We start from the raw sequence: 15,572 nt of genomic DNA, 5'->3' as shown, positions 1-15,572 counted from the left end.
CCTTTGGTTTAACTTTCTTTGCATATAGAAAACGAATCACAGGTGTGATTTAACAGGCGGCGGCACTGTCAGTTACGGCTGACATTATAAAGAAGCTCTACGAAGCACACACGTCGGCGGCAGCGATCTGAAAATGGCGTGGGCGCCTTCTGCTCGGGTCAGAGTCACTGCCGCGCAGGCTCCAAGCTGCGATCGTAGCGTTGCCGCGGATAGAAATAGAAACGGAACTTGCTTTTTGGGCGACCCTCTCAGTTCCTCCCAGTAACGTTACGCGAAGTGGTTACGACGACAAAATTGGAAAACTTAGAGCTAGCACAGAGCAATGCTCTTACCCACGACCGGGGGAGGAGCAGCAAGTGGAGCCGAAAGCAGCCTCCACCCGCCTGAGCGCGGAAGGGGCAACTTGCTCGAAGCAGCCTCGCTCCGATGCTTCTGGTGGCCATTTGGATGCGCTTCGTTTTATTTACTAAAATTTCACTACGAAATGGTATCCACTTCGAAATTATACCTCCGTAATTAACAACGATAGTGGTGAAGAGAAAGACACCACCGTTGGTAGGAAATACGTGTCCCGGCGCTCGTTTAAAACTCACTACTCAGGTAGCGGTGGTGCCAACATTCTAGAGGGAGAGCGCTACGAATTCTAGCTGCTACTACAGAAATTGTTATTTTGTTACATCGAAGAGTATCATACACTGGATCGTTAACTCCAGATTTCAAACAAACTGCAAAGTCGAGGTACGATGGTACAACAATGGTAAAAGATTAGTCTTGCCCTCATTTTACAGATAGATCAATAGCTATTGTCGAATTAACCCTGTTCTGTGTCTAAGAGTCTGTGATGCCTACATATTAACCGACCGTTGTTGTTGCGGGAGAGGTAGAGCGCATTTTATGAACTTAGTTACCACAAGTTCATCCTCGCATGGAAGCAGAGACGAGACTGGGGCCACAAGTGTGTAGTGAAGCAGATTGGGTCTCGAGAGAAATTCAAACCCAGATATCTGTACGTCCTCAGTCGCCCTCCAGTTCCATTTAAATTATTAACTTGGTACCGCGCGTTCAACTTGAGGGAACCAGAGTACCAAACGTTAGAAGATTTAAACATCGAGCATCAGCCGCTTTAGCTATAGGCGGAGAGATAGATCTTGCAAAAAACGGCGTTCCGTCACTGGCGTCTTTCGCTGCAGATACTAAGAACAGCCGGCGGTCTAGTGGCGCACGGGCGTGCTGCCAGCCGCCCTAGAGAATAAGGACCGAAATGGTAACAGGAAACAGCATCAGCAAACGGAACACTGAAAGTTGTAGATCAGTTTCGGTAGTGGGTAGCCAAGTAACTGACGGGCGAAGTTCAAAGTAAACGAGATCAAAAATGCAGATCGCAAGTAACAGAAGTGTTTTTAAGAAAGACAAAATTATTAACACGTAGCAGACGTGAAACATGTAAACAGTATATAGGAGAAGCGAAAAGGGGAAAGAGTTAGAGAGAGAGAGAAGCGAAAAGGGGAAAGAGTTAGAGAGAGAGAGAAGCGAAAAGAAGAGAGAGAGAGAGAAGCGAGGAAAAGAAGAGAGAGAGAGAGAAGCGAGGAAAAGAAGAGAGAGAGAGAGAAGCGAAAAGGGGAAAGAGTTAGAGAGAGAGAGAAGCGAAAAGAAGAGAGAGAGAGAGAAGCGAAAAGAAGAGAGAGAGAGAGAAGCGAAAAGAAGAGAGAGAGAGAGAAGCGAAAAGAAGAGAGAGAGAGAAGCGAAAAGAAGAGAGAGAGAGAAGCGAAAAGAAGAGAGAGAGAAGCGAAAAGAAGAGAGAGAGAAGCGAAAAGAAGAGAGAGAGAAGCGAAAAGAAGAGAGAGAGAAGCGAAAAGAAGAGAAGAGGCTGTGGAATTAAGGAAGAATGCTGGAACCTAGGCTGTAACAGCGGATAAGTAAGAGTACCGTACTGTACCGATTTGTGTAGAAGAGAAGGAGTTGAGGGGCGGTGTGTTGAAGGTGAAGACTGCAGAGGGGGACCTGGGGCCGGAAACACGAAGCGCGTTAGAGTGGACGTAGTGACGCACGCACGGGGCACATTCGCGTGGAGAGCTGCCCGAAACCAGCTCCCCGACTGGCGGACACGACGACGCGTGGGAGGCTCGTGAGAAGCGGTGCTTCCGAGGGACGGCCACACCCGTTCGGCAGGACTCCCGACGATACTTTCTGGCGGCTCGTCACTGCGACGTGACGAAACCTGGGAGGCCCTGCCTGCACGTGTAGGCCCGTCAAGTGGCTCGGCGCCCGTGTTCCGTGCACCAGCCCCCTCCCTTCCTACTAGGGCAGCCTTTGCTCACGACCGTGCCTCGGTCTTGACGGGACACACACCACGGAACGCTAACCTCCTCACAAACTGTGGATACCAGTACACACACACACACACACACACACACACACACACACACACACACACACACACCAGAGGTGACAGAGGCGTATGTAAGTATGACGACTGCCGACATAATGTGAAGTAGCCTGAGAGCTGATGACACTTCCACTGGCCGTCGAAAGTGGCAGACCAGTTTCTTTTCACGAGCACCTGAGTGACGTGAGGCGACATACCGCACGGCTCACATCTGTCTCCGCGACCAGGAGGCGGCCGTTTAAAAATAACCTGCTGCGCGGCGCCGCCGCCGCCGCCTCCTGATTGGCTCGCCTGCTGCTGGGTGCGGACGGCCGCCCGCAACCCACCTAGTGGCGTGCGGGGCAGAGGATACTTCCGGCACCGCGGACCCCTTCTTTCCTCTTCCAAACGAGTACGGAGCGTGGAATCGGCGGCTGCCGGCAAACCTTTATCTCGGCTCTTAATTCCTCCGATTTTAATTTGGCGGTCATTTTGCGAGACATATATACATGGGCGGGCAAATATGTGGAAAGACCAAATATAGTGAGTAACTTGGATCGTTTCTGTTAGACTTGTTTGAAATATAGGACACGGACGTAAGAGTAATACAGCTGCATATGACCCCGTTTCCTCATCGTACCTCTTCCTCGCTCTCGGGCTATTGGCTCGGAATGGGCCTCAGTTGTGCGCGGTCATCGCGGAAACGCCTACAGAAGGCGGGTAGGCCGCTCCCACAAAGCGGCCCTACGCAGCCGGCGACGACGTCGGCGCCGAATGGCCCCCGAGTTCCTGGAAAGACACGGAGCACTTTCCCGGCCGCGACAGGTGCTCGCAACGTGTCGAGAACGTCGTCAAACAACAGGCTTGGCCAGCCTCTGCATTGATGGCGAAAAAAACACAGTTACCTCGCCGTTTTCTACATTTTTGTCCACCCCGGAGGAAGTAACGACACAGAAGAACAAATTCTGTGTCATTGCGATTGCCCTTATTGATAATGTTACACCTTATGTGCAGAGAAATAGCTACACATTTATAACACTTACTGAACTGCATATTTTTACTGGTCTATAAATTCACTTCTTACAAGCACTGCAGTTGTAATTGTATTCAAATTATCTTAAATAATTTTTCAACCCGTTTGTTCGACGTAATCACGCGACACAGGAGACAAATTCACCGCTGCCGTGGGCTCAGTACACAGTTCGCGCGTTGTCCGATGACGGTCGAGTCGAGCGAAGCAGCGTGCCGTCCCCTCTGTACGACCGTAATGAAATGACGACACAGAGCCAGGTATGATTTTATTAGCCTCGATATACCAGAACGACCTGTGAAAGGAGTTACAAAGGTCTCAAACGTGTCACCAATCTCAGTTCCTGCCGGTAATCATAAAGAGACAGAGTTGTCACAAATTTGTCCAAGTGAAATTCCGTGATTTTTCCCCGATTTCCAGACAAGTTTTAGCATTTTTCGACACACGAAAAACCTAAGGACCTGTATTTCTAAACATGTGAGGCAAAATCTACAGTACTAACATCAACATCAATTGTAATGAACTGTTTTTAGATGGAGAAAGCAAGCCAAAAGGTATATACGTTTCTTTAGACTACTGATAATATTTTATTGCAATAAAGTGAAACATTTCGTGACAAAAATGCGCATTTCATTGGACCCGCAAGAGAAATTTAAAATATCTACGCCGATTTCAGAAAAAAACACAAAAAAGTAAGCCTCTTGAAACAAGTGTATAACGTGGGGATTATAGGTGACTGCCAATAAAATGTTGGTTCTACTATGTTGGTACAGGTTATCTGTTACGGGTATTGTGTGGTTTGTCTTTCCAGAAAGACGCGAGCACATGGCATGGCGTACAAACTACAACGACTGCCACAATCTTCTCCCTCTTATCCTACGCACTTTATTATATATAAACTACTTCCGCAGAAATGTCGGAACACGTCAGGCAATACTGACCCTACGACTTATCTCAGAAGCTAGATTAAGGAAAGGCAAACCTACGTTTCTGGCATCTGTAGACTTCGAGAAAGCTTTTGACAATGTTGACTGGAATCCGCTCTTGCAAATTCTGAAGGTGGCAGGACTAAAATACAGGGTGCGAAAGGCTATTTACAATTTGTACAGAAACCAGATGGCAGTTATAAGAGTCGAGGGGCATGAAAGGGAAGCAGTGGTTGAAAAGGAGTGATACAGGGTTGTAGCCTTTCCCCGATATTATTCAATCTGTATATTGAGCAAGCAGTAAAGGAAACAAAAGAATAATTTGGAGTAGGAATTAAAATGCATGGAGAAGAAATAAAAAATTTGAGGTTCGCCGATGACATTGTAATTCTGTCAGAGACGGCAAAGGACTTGGAAGAGCCGTTGAACGGAATGGACAGTGTATGGAAAGGAGGATATAAGATGAACATCAACAAAAGCAAAACGAAGATAATGGAATGTAGTCAAATTAAATCGGGTGATGCTGAGGGAATTAGATTAGGAAATGAGACACTTAAAGTAGTAAATGAGTTTTGCTATTTAGGAAGTAAAATAACTGATAATGGTCGAAGTAGAGAGGATATAAAATGTAGACTGGCAATGGCAAGGAAAGCGTTTCTGAAGAAGAGAAATTTGCTAACCTCGAATATAGATTTATGTATCAGGAAGTCGTTTCTGAAAGTATTTGTTTGGAGTGTAGCCATGTATGTAAGTGAAACGTGGACGATAAATAGTTTAGACAAGAAGAGAATAGAAGCCTTCGAAACGTGGTCCTAGAGAAGAATGCTGAAGATGAGATGGGTAGATCACATAACTAATGAGGAAGTATTGAATAGGATTGGGGAGAAGTTTGTGGCACAACCTGATTAGAAAAAGGGATCCGTTGGTTGGACATGTGCTGAGGCATCAAGCGATCACCAATTTAGTATTGGAGGGCAGCGTGGAGGGTAAAAATCGTAGAGGGAGACCAAGAGATGAGTACACTAAGCAGATACAGAATGAAGTAGGTTGCAGTAGATACTGGGAGATGGAGTAGCATAGAGAGCTGCATCAAACTAGTCTCAGGACTGAAGACCACAACAACAACAACAACAAACTACTTCTGAAGTGTCAAAATGTATTAGAATAAATAAAATGTGTATAAATCGTCGCACTGTACAACGTGCTTGCGGTGGGACAGCCTCAATTCGTGAATCCCATCGCCCGCGCCCTCTGGATCACCGCAGTCCTGGGTCCACGGATGAACCGTGAAAATCCTCCGCATTGCGCCACACACGGACACATCCGGCTTGTGGTCAGATCGGCGTGAGGCAGGATCCGACGCGCAGGGCCCGCGCGTTAGTGGGAGACGACGGGCTTCTGATCGGTAGGCCTGTGGTGGAGGGGCACTCACGTGGTCAGGCACCGTGTTGATGGAACGACACCGCGCTGATGACCCACGCAACAGGTGACTTGCGCAAATACTCCGAGAACGAATACTAACGAGGATATGTTGCAACTCCGAGTTAGGGTGATCGCTGAGCCGCGGACGGGCACATTGGAAAGACAATCACACACACTATCACCACTAAATTTTTGGCAACAGTCCTTATCAGAAGATGAGAGCAGGCACACACACACACACACACACACACACACACACACACACACACACACACACACACACACCTGCACGGGGGCGCAGCTCACTAGCTGTGGCCTATCGAGACTTGTTACAGGAAGCAGGCCGGGCGCCAACCGTCCTCTCCCGACCTCACCACGCGGCTCTCGCCGCAGGAATGCGACACACTGCGTGCTGTTGAATATCCGACGGCACAGACACAATCGAAGCTGTCCCGAGGCCTGGAAACTCGGGCGCACGCAGTGACGAGTGCAGTGCAGTGCAGAGTGGTGAGGGCGCGAACAGCGGCAGCGGCTGCGTGTGCTACCTGCTGTAGTAGTCCCGCTGGCCGTCCATGCCGCCTCTCTGGAAGGAGACTGCGGCGCGCCTCAGGCTGCCCCACGCGCGCGTGTGTGTGTGAGGGCGCCCGCCTGCGTGGGGGCTCCCGCCAGGGGTGTCACAACCCTCACGGCCGCCTCGCGCAGCTCCACGTCAGCACCCACGTCGTTCGACGCGTCATAGACCGCGAAAGAGATGGAGCACTGCACGGGCGAGGAGAGACGGAGAAGGGAGCACACTGTACGAGAGCACATCTCCGCGCCGTCGTATTTACGCCGCAGCCTCGCCGGCCTCGCAGCGCCGAACACAAAGCCGCCGGTGCGGTCTGCAGGCACTGGTCTGGATTCGCAGTCGGGCCCGTCACCTCAGCGTCCACTGCGCGCCGGGAACCAGCGGATTTCCTTTCCTTGGGTCACAGCATCTTTTGTTTTAAGACAACGTCCTACGTGAGCGGCAGAAGAGAGCGACAGCGCGCGACAGCTTCGCTGGACAAAACGAGCCGACGTCCGTCCTCCTACCTGTCCGCTATCACTGGCCATGTTTCACATCAAACGTATCCGAATCTCCTCGCTTTTCAGCTCGCGCGACAGAGACAGCTACGTCACCCACTACAAAACACACTGAACAGCCACAGAAACTGGTACAGCCATCCGTATTCAAATAGACAGACGTGTAAACAGACAGAATACGGCACTGCACTCGGCAACGCCTATACGACCCGAGTGTCTGGCGCAGTTGTTAGATCGGTCACTGCTGCTACAATTGCAGCGTATCGAGATTTAAGTCAGTTTGGACGCGGTGTTATAGTCGACGCACGAGCGATGGCACCGACGACAACTGAACAGAATCGCTCGACGTGACAGAAGAGCGACCCTTTCGCTAATTGCTGCAGATTTCCGTGGTCTGCCATCGACAAGTGTCAGCGTGCGAACCATTCGACAAAACACCATCGATATGGGCTTTCGGAGCCGAAGGCCCACTCCTGCACCCTCGATGACTGCACGACACGAAGCTTTACGACTCGCCTGGCTCCGAAGACTGGAAACATGTTGCCCGGGCGGACGATTCTCGTTTCAAATTGCACCGAGCGGGTGGAGGTGCACAGGTACGGAGACAACCTACCGGATCCGTGGGCCCCGGACGTCAGTAGGGTACGTAAGCATCCTGTGTGACCACCTGCATCCATTGGTGTCCATTGCGCTGCATTCCGACAGACTTGGCCAATTCCAGCAGGACAATGCGACATCCAATACCTCCAGAACTGCAGAGTCTAAACACTTGCGCTGGCCACCAAATGCCCCAGACGTGAACATTTTTGAGCATATATGGAAGGCCTTGCAACGCGCTGTTCAGAAATCTCCACCGCTCGTACTCTTTAGGGGTTAATGGACACCGCTGGAGGATTCACGGTGTCAGATCCCTCAAACACTGCTTCCGAGTCCATGGCGCGTCGTGTTGCGGCAGTTCTGCGTGCTCGCAGGGGCCCTACACGATACTAGGGAAGGGTACCTGTTCCTTTGGCTTTTCAGTGTACTTATCATTTGTGTAGAATTTCCTTACAGTTAATTTTAGGTAATGCATATCTGCGTGTTTCAATTTGGTTGGCTTTTGGCGAAGCTTAATTACTGATCGCCATCTGACTGACAAGAAGAGTGTGTTAAGCTAGTGCTGGAAGCAAGAATTTGTGTTTTTTGTGACGATTGAGCCGTACCGGCACTGATCTTGGCAGTGTGGCATTTCACTGGTGCGTTAAGTACTGAGATTGCCGATATCGATTCGGTGGCATGTCGCGGACTGAGGTCTTCACTCGAGGTGTGTGTGTGTGTGTGTGTGTGTTGTCGGTTTAGCGGGGCCTGGGGAGTCAGTGGCTCGCGGCCCGGCCTTTGGGGGAGTGCAGCTGCCCGACGAGGGTCAGGCAAAGCTGACCGTGCGATGCCCGCCACGGCGGGGTCTCGCCGTTTCAGCGGGTACAAGTAGTCGCATCTATTTGGTTAAGTTAGAGAGCTGAGGAGCTCAATACGTGTTTGCCGAGCCCGAGCTTCTCGCTCTTCACAGCTCTGTAACTATTCGTTTAAACAGTCGAGTGTTACTACTACTTCTCAGCGCGGTAAGTTGAAGACCAGTTTCTTATCAATACAGAGTGGCTAACGTAACCACGATCCACAGTGATCAGCTACTAGACTTGTTGTGAAATTTGGGTGCTCGTTCCTTGTTGGCTGTGACAGTCGTCTGCTATGGCTCTCCGCTTACGTTGAATTCTGGGGAGATGTGTGTTTATTGAAGGTGGTGTGGAAGTTTGTGCTGGTGTGTACCAGTTGGAAACATTTCAATTGCGTGTACTTGGAACTTGTCGTGAACTTGGGGCGACTGTATATTTATTAGAAGTAGTTATTAATGTTTGCTTGGAATATGCGGCTGGGCATTTGTAATTAAATTTTATACCTTCCCAGTTTGTCTGTTTCGAGGGACTGTATGTTATTGCTTAAGGGATTTTTTAAATTGTGTGTTATAGATTGCTAAGCGGCCTTCCAACAGCTACACTCAATTGCGGGTCTTGTGATCTTTCCTGTATTTGCACGAATGTTGTCCAAGTGTGTAACGTTTAACTAGGCTCGCAAATGGTTAGTACATTTGATGGCTGTTATTGTAATTGATTAATTCATTTGGTTGGTAACACTGTTTGCTGAATGTGTTTGCAGCTACCCCCAGTTGGTGTGCCTTTTTTTTTTTTTTGGGGGGGGGGGGGTGGGGGGGAGCTGTGTACTTTCGATTTTCATGTCGTTAATGGCACAATTGTTTCAGATGGTTTTTAATGAACTAAGGCTGATCAAGTTCTGGTTATCAATTGTATTGATAAAGCAAATGAGGAGACATTTACGTTAGCTGACGCTGGTGATTCTTACTCTGCATCGACACAGTCAGTGCGTGTCACATTCTCGAACGTCATAAAATGTTGGTCCGCAATGTCCTGGAGACGTTTATCTATGGTGTGTGGCGCTTCCTGGAGAAGCAGTCGAGTTGTTACATTTCAGGACAACAGTGGTTCCTGTTAAGAAGCAACGCTGCTGACTCTGGTGCCAGGGTGTGCAATGTTTTGGCCAGTAGTGTGCACCGCAGAAGATGCTGTGTGTTGGTTCAGAACAGAGCCTACGTTAGTCGTCCGAGTGGTGGTTGTGGGGGGAGGTGCGGTAGTTGGGGTGAGGGCTGGCCGCCCTCGGCACGGGCAGCAAGCCACGCCGTGGCCCTGGGAGCAGAGCGGCCGTCCACTGGCGCTGTACGCCACACACGCCTCGCGTGCGCCACGCTGCCGCAGAGGAGAGGACAGGACAGGACAGGGCAGGGCAGGGCAGGGAGTCTCCCGAAACGGCACAGAGTTCACAGGCCGCGTCCAGCCGGTGTCTTCCCCTCCCTCTGCGTGTCTCGCACAGTGCCAGGCGGCCGAGGAGGTACAGCCGGGAGGGCGGCCATTCCCACAGCCCTACAGGCTCGCGGCCGCCGACTTTTTCCCGAAAGGCCGCGACGGTTTCCGTGGCAGCGCGTCTCCCGGAAAGAGCGGGGAACTCAAATCTGAGGAGCGGTCTTGCCAGCTCACACGGACACTCGGCGACACTCACCCGTACCCCAAATGTCCCGCTGCTTGTGGCCGTACACCACCTAGAATAGGCTCCGTCCCCCAAACACGTAGCACTAGGCCTCAAGATACTTGCGCCGACAACAGTGACGTGCTGCCCTGAAAAGAATCCCGTCGGCTACAATCTAATCTCACAACCAGAGGTGTAGAGGTCTGTGTTCCTGGGTGTCGCCGTGATTTGCACGTGAACGCGGCACGCACGGCGCGGCGCAGCTCAGCTCCTTCCTGGGCCCGTGACCGGCCGGATGCCCGCGGAACAATGCGGCGGCGCCTTTGTCCGCGGCCGGCCGGCCGACGTCGCACTAAAACACACCGGCGCGGCCCGGCCCGGCCGGCCTGTACGTGGCGCTCCCCCCTGCTGGCCGCCCTTTGTTTCCCCGGCGCGGGCCACACCTGCACGGAGGACACGGGTCTGCCGGTTCCTCCGAAACGCGTGGGTCGCGCCGTGCCTCGGTAACCGCGTGAATGTTACACAGCGGAAGCCATACAGCCAACTAAGCAGTCCAGTCGACACGTACATGTACCTGTATGACGTGCAAGCAGCATTGCTTTTGCGGTTGAAGGCACGACGACAGTATTTTCCGTTACTGTCTTCGGGTCTACCTCGTGTGTGTGTGTGTGAGAGAGAGAGAGAGAGAGAGAGAGAGAGAGAGAGTAATGCGAGCAGTGGACGGATTGTGGCAGCGCACACGGAAACGACATGCATCCATGATGAGCAGTTTGCTGCCCATACAGTCACCGACATCTGACCTCCACCAGCTTCGTCCGACGTACTCCTAATTTTCGTAGAACACAAGGAAAGAAAAAAAGAAATACTTCCATGAATATGTAGTCGCGTAACATTGACAAAGTTTCACAGTTTCGCGCACATTAGATACCGCCGCACGTGCCCCCCCCCCCCCCCCCCCCCTTACACACACAGAGTATCTCCGGTGACAGCAGCGAAGAGCAGAACGCACCTCTGCTCGGACTACTGCCATCATAGTGTATACAGCAGCAGGAGCGCGTGTGTGTGTGTGTGTGTGTGTGTGTGTGTGTGTGTGTGTGTGTGTGTGTGTGTGTGTGTGGTGGGAGGGCTCCTCACGTACACAGCTCGTTATCCCAAAATTTTCTGAGGCACGTAATAAAGAGACTATGGTGGTTTCCAGAGTACCCGTTCATCTGGCAGCCAGCAGCAGCAGCAGCCCGTGTCGAGCGATAGTTCAGTTGTTGCGGCAGCGAGCCGGCGCAGCACGTGGGCCACGGCGAGCAGTCCGGACGAACGTACGACCGCAACGTCCTGCTGACGTCACATCATTTCTCCCCTGGCCCTCTCCCGTCATTTCAGCATTTTGTTTACCTGTCTCTTCCTTTATCCGAGGAAAGAGCAAAGCATTTACTGTGTTACTGATGGTCAATAAAGCAGCTGTTCTTTTCGTTTGGATAATAAAAACCGCAAGTTAGCAAGCGGTCTTCGTGGTTACCTTCTTTATTAATTAAGCGGACTGCTCGACAAACCGTAGCTCGTGAACGGTACTGTCAGACGTACACACGAATCGCAGAAGGGTCAGTACCGGTAACAGCGTGGATATCACCCTTCAGTTTTGCCTAGTCACGATTCGCATGGAAATCTGACGTGCTTCTCTGTACCATGGATTCGGAGTCTTTCGGTAGAAGGACTAAGCCATTAAAGTAGTGCAAGACACGAATCGAGCGTTTATCTTAATGTCGTAATGTCCTTCACCAGTGCAGTGATGGAGCTACGGATTTCACAAATGCGTTTCGTAAGACACTGAAAGATAATGGAATACAGAGACGGTAGCAAAGCGATAGATGAAATATTGAAAAGTGGATGCGAATGAACTAAGACAAACACACTTCGGACTCTTAGAAACATTTAGATGCCGAGACACGAAGGAATTAAAGACATTAGCTGCCAGCCGAAATTTATTGAAATGAATGGGGCGAGTTGGAAATTCACGCCGCCCGTGATTGGAACGCGGGTCTGCTGCGTACGAGGCAGACGCGCCGGGCACCGCCGCACGCGCACGCGCACGCCCACGCGCACGCGCACGCGCTGACCACGGGCTGCCCCGGCGCGGCTCCCACCGCGGGCTACGGGCGCGGCCGCCCGCTCGCTCACCACTCGCCGCTTCTCGACGAGTTGGCGCTCGCCGTCCATCTGCAGTGCAGGCCTCGCCGGCCGCCGCCACCCACCTGTACAAGTACAGGAGGCCTGAGTCGTGCAGCGCGTGCGCTCTTCTAAACGCCCGTGGCAGCGAGTCCGGCGGCCGCCGCCGTGCAACTGGCTGCCTGCTCGCCTACGGGACTGACAGGCAGGCGGGCGGGCGTCCCACACTTCCATGCGGAATCTCTCTCCCCGCCACTCTCACAGTAACGAGTCTCCATTTTTGTTTAACTGCCACACAGTCGCGTCAGCCGCCAGTTCCGTCCTCCGAAGCTAGAGCAGCGGCCTTCTCTCCCGTACAACAGCTGCCGCCACAGACGAGACAATCTGAGGCGACGTCTCGCGATTCGGCGTGCAGTCCCCATTACAGACGACTTGTTAAACTCGCCTAAGGCTATTTGCAATATTCTCTATCCGAAATGTTGCCGCCACAATCTATGTCCGGTCTTCACAAAGCCTTTTGCCAGTGTGGTACAGCTTTGCTCACTCAACTGAAGTGGAAGCGAGACGTCCGGCGCCGGCAGAGCGCTGCGTGCGCCGAGCGTCCCGCAACAGTCCGACAGCCACTAGCAGACGTCCGCAGTTACCGTGGACTCAACTTCACGACAGCGCCTTCCTTCTGGCGGAGCGCGGTGCAAGCTCGTGGCCCCCAGCAAATCCTGCAACCCTGCAAACCGATGCCGGTGCGTGAAAGCGACAGCGAGGGACGAGTTGGCCACGGGGGACAGCGCGGCCCCGTGCGATCGATACACAGGCGGCCCAACCCCAGAGCCCGGCTGCACGCCTCACTGCCGGCCGGCAGGCAGCCAGCCGCGCGCGCGCTCGCAGCTCCGGCACCAAAGGTCACTGCACTCTACTCCCACTGCGCTCTACTCTCTCAATCGCATCTTTCTCTAAGCAAATTGCAATAGTGATGCGTCAAATGACGATTCCACCGCGAAGAATCAGACGGTGGTCGTGATGGTGATATTCTGGCTCCGTTGCAGTGAGGTGGTGTTACGGCTGGAGGAGGACACAGCTGCCGGCCAAATCGTAGGCCATTTCGGGTACCAGACTGGGTCATTATAAAACACTGAACTACCCATCTTCCGACCGAGTTGCTGCGGTCCTCTCGAGGGCGGTCAACTGCAACCGGCAATGTAGTCGGACTAGTGTCTTATAATGACGACACCTACGATCCCAAATAATTTTGTTCACAGTGACCTTCAAAATCACAGCTGTACAGTGGACGGTGGTGCCGCTGACATCTATACGCCATTAACCGCATTAAGCATCACGTCAGCGAAGTGCGGAAGACTGCATTTACATAAAACGTACTGGAACCACGTGCAGTGCCGCAAGCCTGGAAAGCAACCTCCGCGTGGGACGTTTAAGCGCGGCCTGTCGGTGTGCTGGCCACTATTCGCGACGTCGCAGAATGAAGGCTTTCACCAGCGGATGCCGCAGCTGCGGCTAAAGCTTTCCGAATGTGACGTCGTCGTCCGAGAAACTCTTCTGTTCCCGACGTCTCGTCCGGGACTACGCTCCACATGCTTACCGACTCAGCGGAGCAGCGCAGTCTCGGACGAAACGTCACGAAGAGTTTCTCGGAGCACGACGTTTACCCGCAGCGACGTCACAAGTGTTGAGCAGGTGTGCTCTTGCGCAGCACGTCATCAGCGGTGTGTGTGTGTGTGTGTGTGGTAGAAAGTGGGCAGGCGCGAGCAACAGGTGAAGTGAAACTGCCCCGGCGCTTCCGGTGAAACAGTGTCCGGAGAGGCGGCGCTTTGGCGAGGCGGCCTCGTCTCTGGCCGCACTGCGCGGCGGGCCTCCGCCAGCGTCCTGCCACGTCGCTGCAGCACTTTACCGGACTGTAGGTCGAGCTGAACTGGCACCGTACGTCACCCGAGCGGTCGGAGGAAGGTGACGGCACGACGCCGCGTTCCCTCAACTTAATGCGGGAGGTGGAGAACGTCGAAACAAACATATTTTCAAAAGAACAGGCGTCCTCTGAAATGAACTTGTTAAGGAAGGTTTTGTGTGTACTGGTGCCGCGAGCAGCTACGTCCTGTGCACCACCGAGGCTCCGTTCGCTCGCGACCACTCTCAATATCGACGTGCCGGCACATAACGTGGATGCACGAGCTGCTCGGATCGGCCGCTGTGTGCTGGCCACACAGCTCACCTGACCCTCCTGCCTGGATTTCTCCCTCTCGCAGGCGTACAAAACAACTGGGGCACGAAACCCTGTCGCTGCTCGTACCGTTCCGGTCGTGGCGGGAATCTCAGCACGGACACGGACACGACAGCCGACGGTCGACGGTCGACGGTGGGGCGGCGCACTGCGCGCACACAGGCCGAGTGTCGCGCGCCGGGCCGCCTCCCGAGTCCTCCCTAGCGCCAGAGACCGCGCCGGGAGACACGTGTTCTCCGCGTCGTGTATCGGTCAGGACAAACAGTTTCGGAACGCGCCGTACACAGCACGGCGGCGCACGGCCTCCACCACGTGTCGGCGCAGCCTCCGGCTGACCGAGGCCAGCTCGCGGACCACACTCTGGTGGAGGGAGGGAGGGAGGGGGAGAGAGACCGAGCCGGTACAGGCGCCGACGGTCATCCGTGAACCCTGTATCTGGCCGGCGGCGGAACGACGCCCACCTCCGCTGTGCAGCGTCCGCTCTCTGTGCCTGCCTGCCTGCCTGTCCAGCCAGTCTGCGGGCCGGCTGCACGCCGACTGACTGCCGGACTGCGGCGCGCGGCGTGCAGGCCGCGGGGCGGTTTGCGTGCACGGCCTGTGGCCGGCGGATGCCGTGTTGAGACGCGGAAGCGGCCTCCGCCTGGGGTGGGCCTTCTTTAGGGTGCCAGGGGGTGGCGGGGGGATTTCCGCTCCCCACAGCGGCAGCAGAGCAGGGGCGTCGCCCCATCACTGCTCACACCTCACAACGGACACACACAACGTGATCGCCAACGCCCAGGATCAACTGCTTCACGAAACGGTTACCGTACCAGTACACCGCCGCGACAACAAGGTAATTTACCCCTTCACATTCCACACTGAATACACTGCCGAGTTGCCATATTTTATCCGTCATGGGGATTGCTTTTCAGGCTGTATATGGCCACTGTTACACTTCTTACTTCCAGACGGCAGACTACAAACTAAAAGTGGTCTCAATCGCTTTCAACGTCGTCTTCTCCTCAGCGAAATTGGGAAATTGTTCTGACGGTAGGCTAGTAAAAATTTATGTTTATCCCTTCGCACGGCTTCCAATATCTCTCGTGTTCGGGGTCCTTATACGATACGTACGTTGGCGGCAGTAGAATCGTTCTGGTGTCAGCTTCAAATGGTGACACTGTACATTTTCTCGATAGTATCCCTCGGAAACAACGTTGCGTTCCCCCCAAGCGGTTCACATTTGAGTTCCCGAAACAGCTCCGTAATACCTGCGTCTTCTTTCAACATAGCAGTAAAAATGGCAGCAGCCCACCTCTGAATTAC

General features: G+C 53.1%; 1 protein-coding gene across 1 annotated transcript in view; it reads right to left on the bottom strand.

The window, feature by feature from the left end:
- The window catches only part of LOC126293561 (protein roadkill), a gene marked incomplete in the record, with an annotated part of 69,292 nt that extends 62,975 nt beyond the window's left edge, over window positions 1-6,317 (bottom strand). The window contains 1 exon segment of the mRNA XM_049986839.1: window positions 6,289-6,317. Coding sequence (XP_049842796.1) covers window positions 6,289-6,317 — 29 coding nt within the window.
- Window positions 6,318-15,572: the final 9,255 nt, after the last annotated feature.

This window comes from Schistocerca gregaria, chromosome 10 (genome assembly GCF_023897955.1).
Source record: "Schistocerca gregaria isolate iqSchGreg1 chromosome 10, iqSchGreg1.2, whole genome shotgun sequence".
Taxonomy (NCBI): Eukaryota; Metazoa; Arthropoda; class Insecta; order Orthoptera; family Acrididae; genus Schistocerca; species Schistocerca gregaria.
The sequence above is the reverse complement of the archived record's forward strand: the minus strand, read 5'-3'. Positions and strand labels throughout refer to the sequence as shown.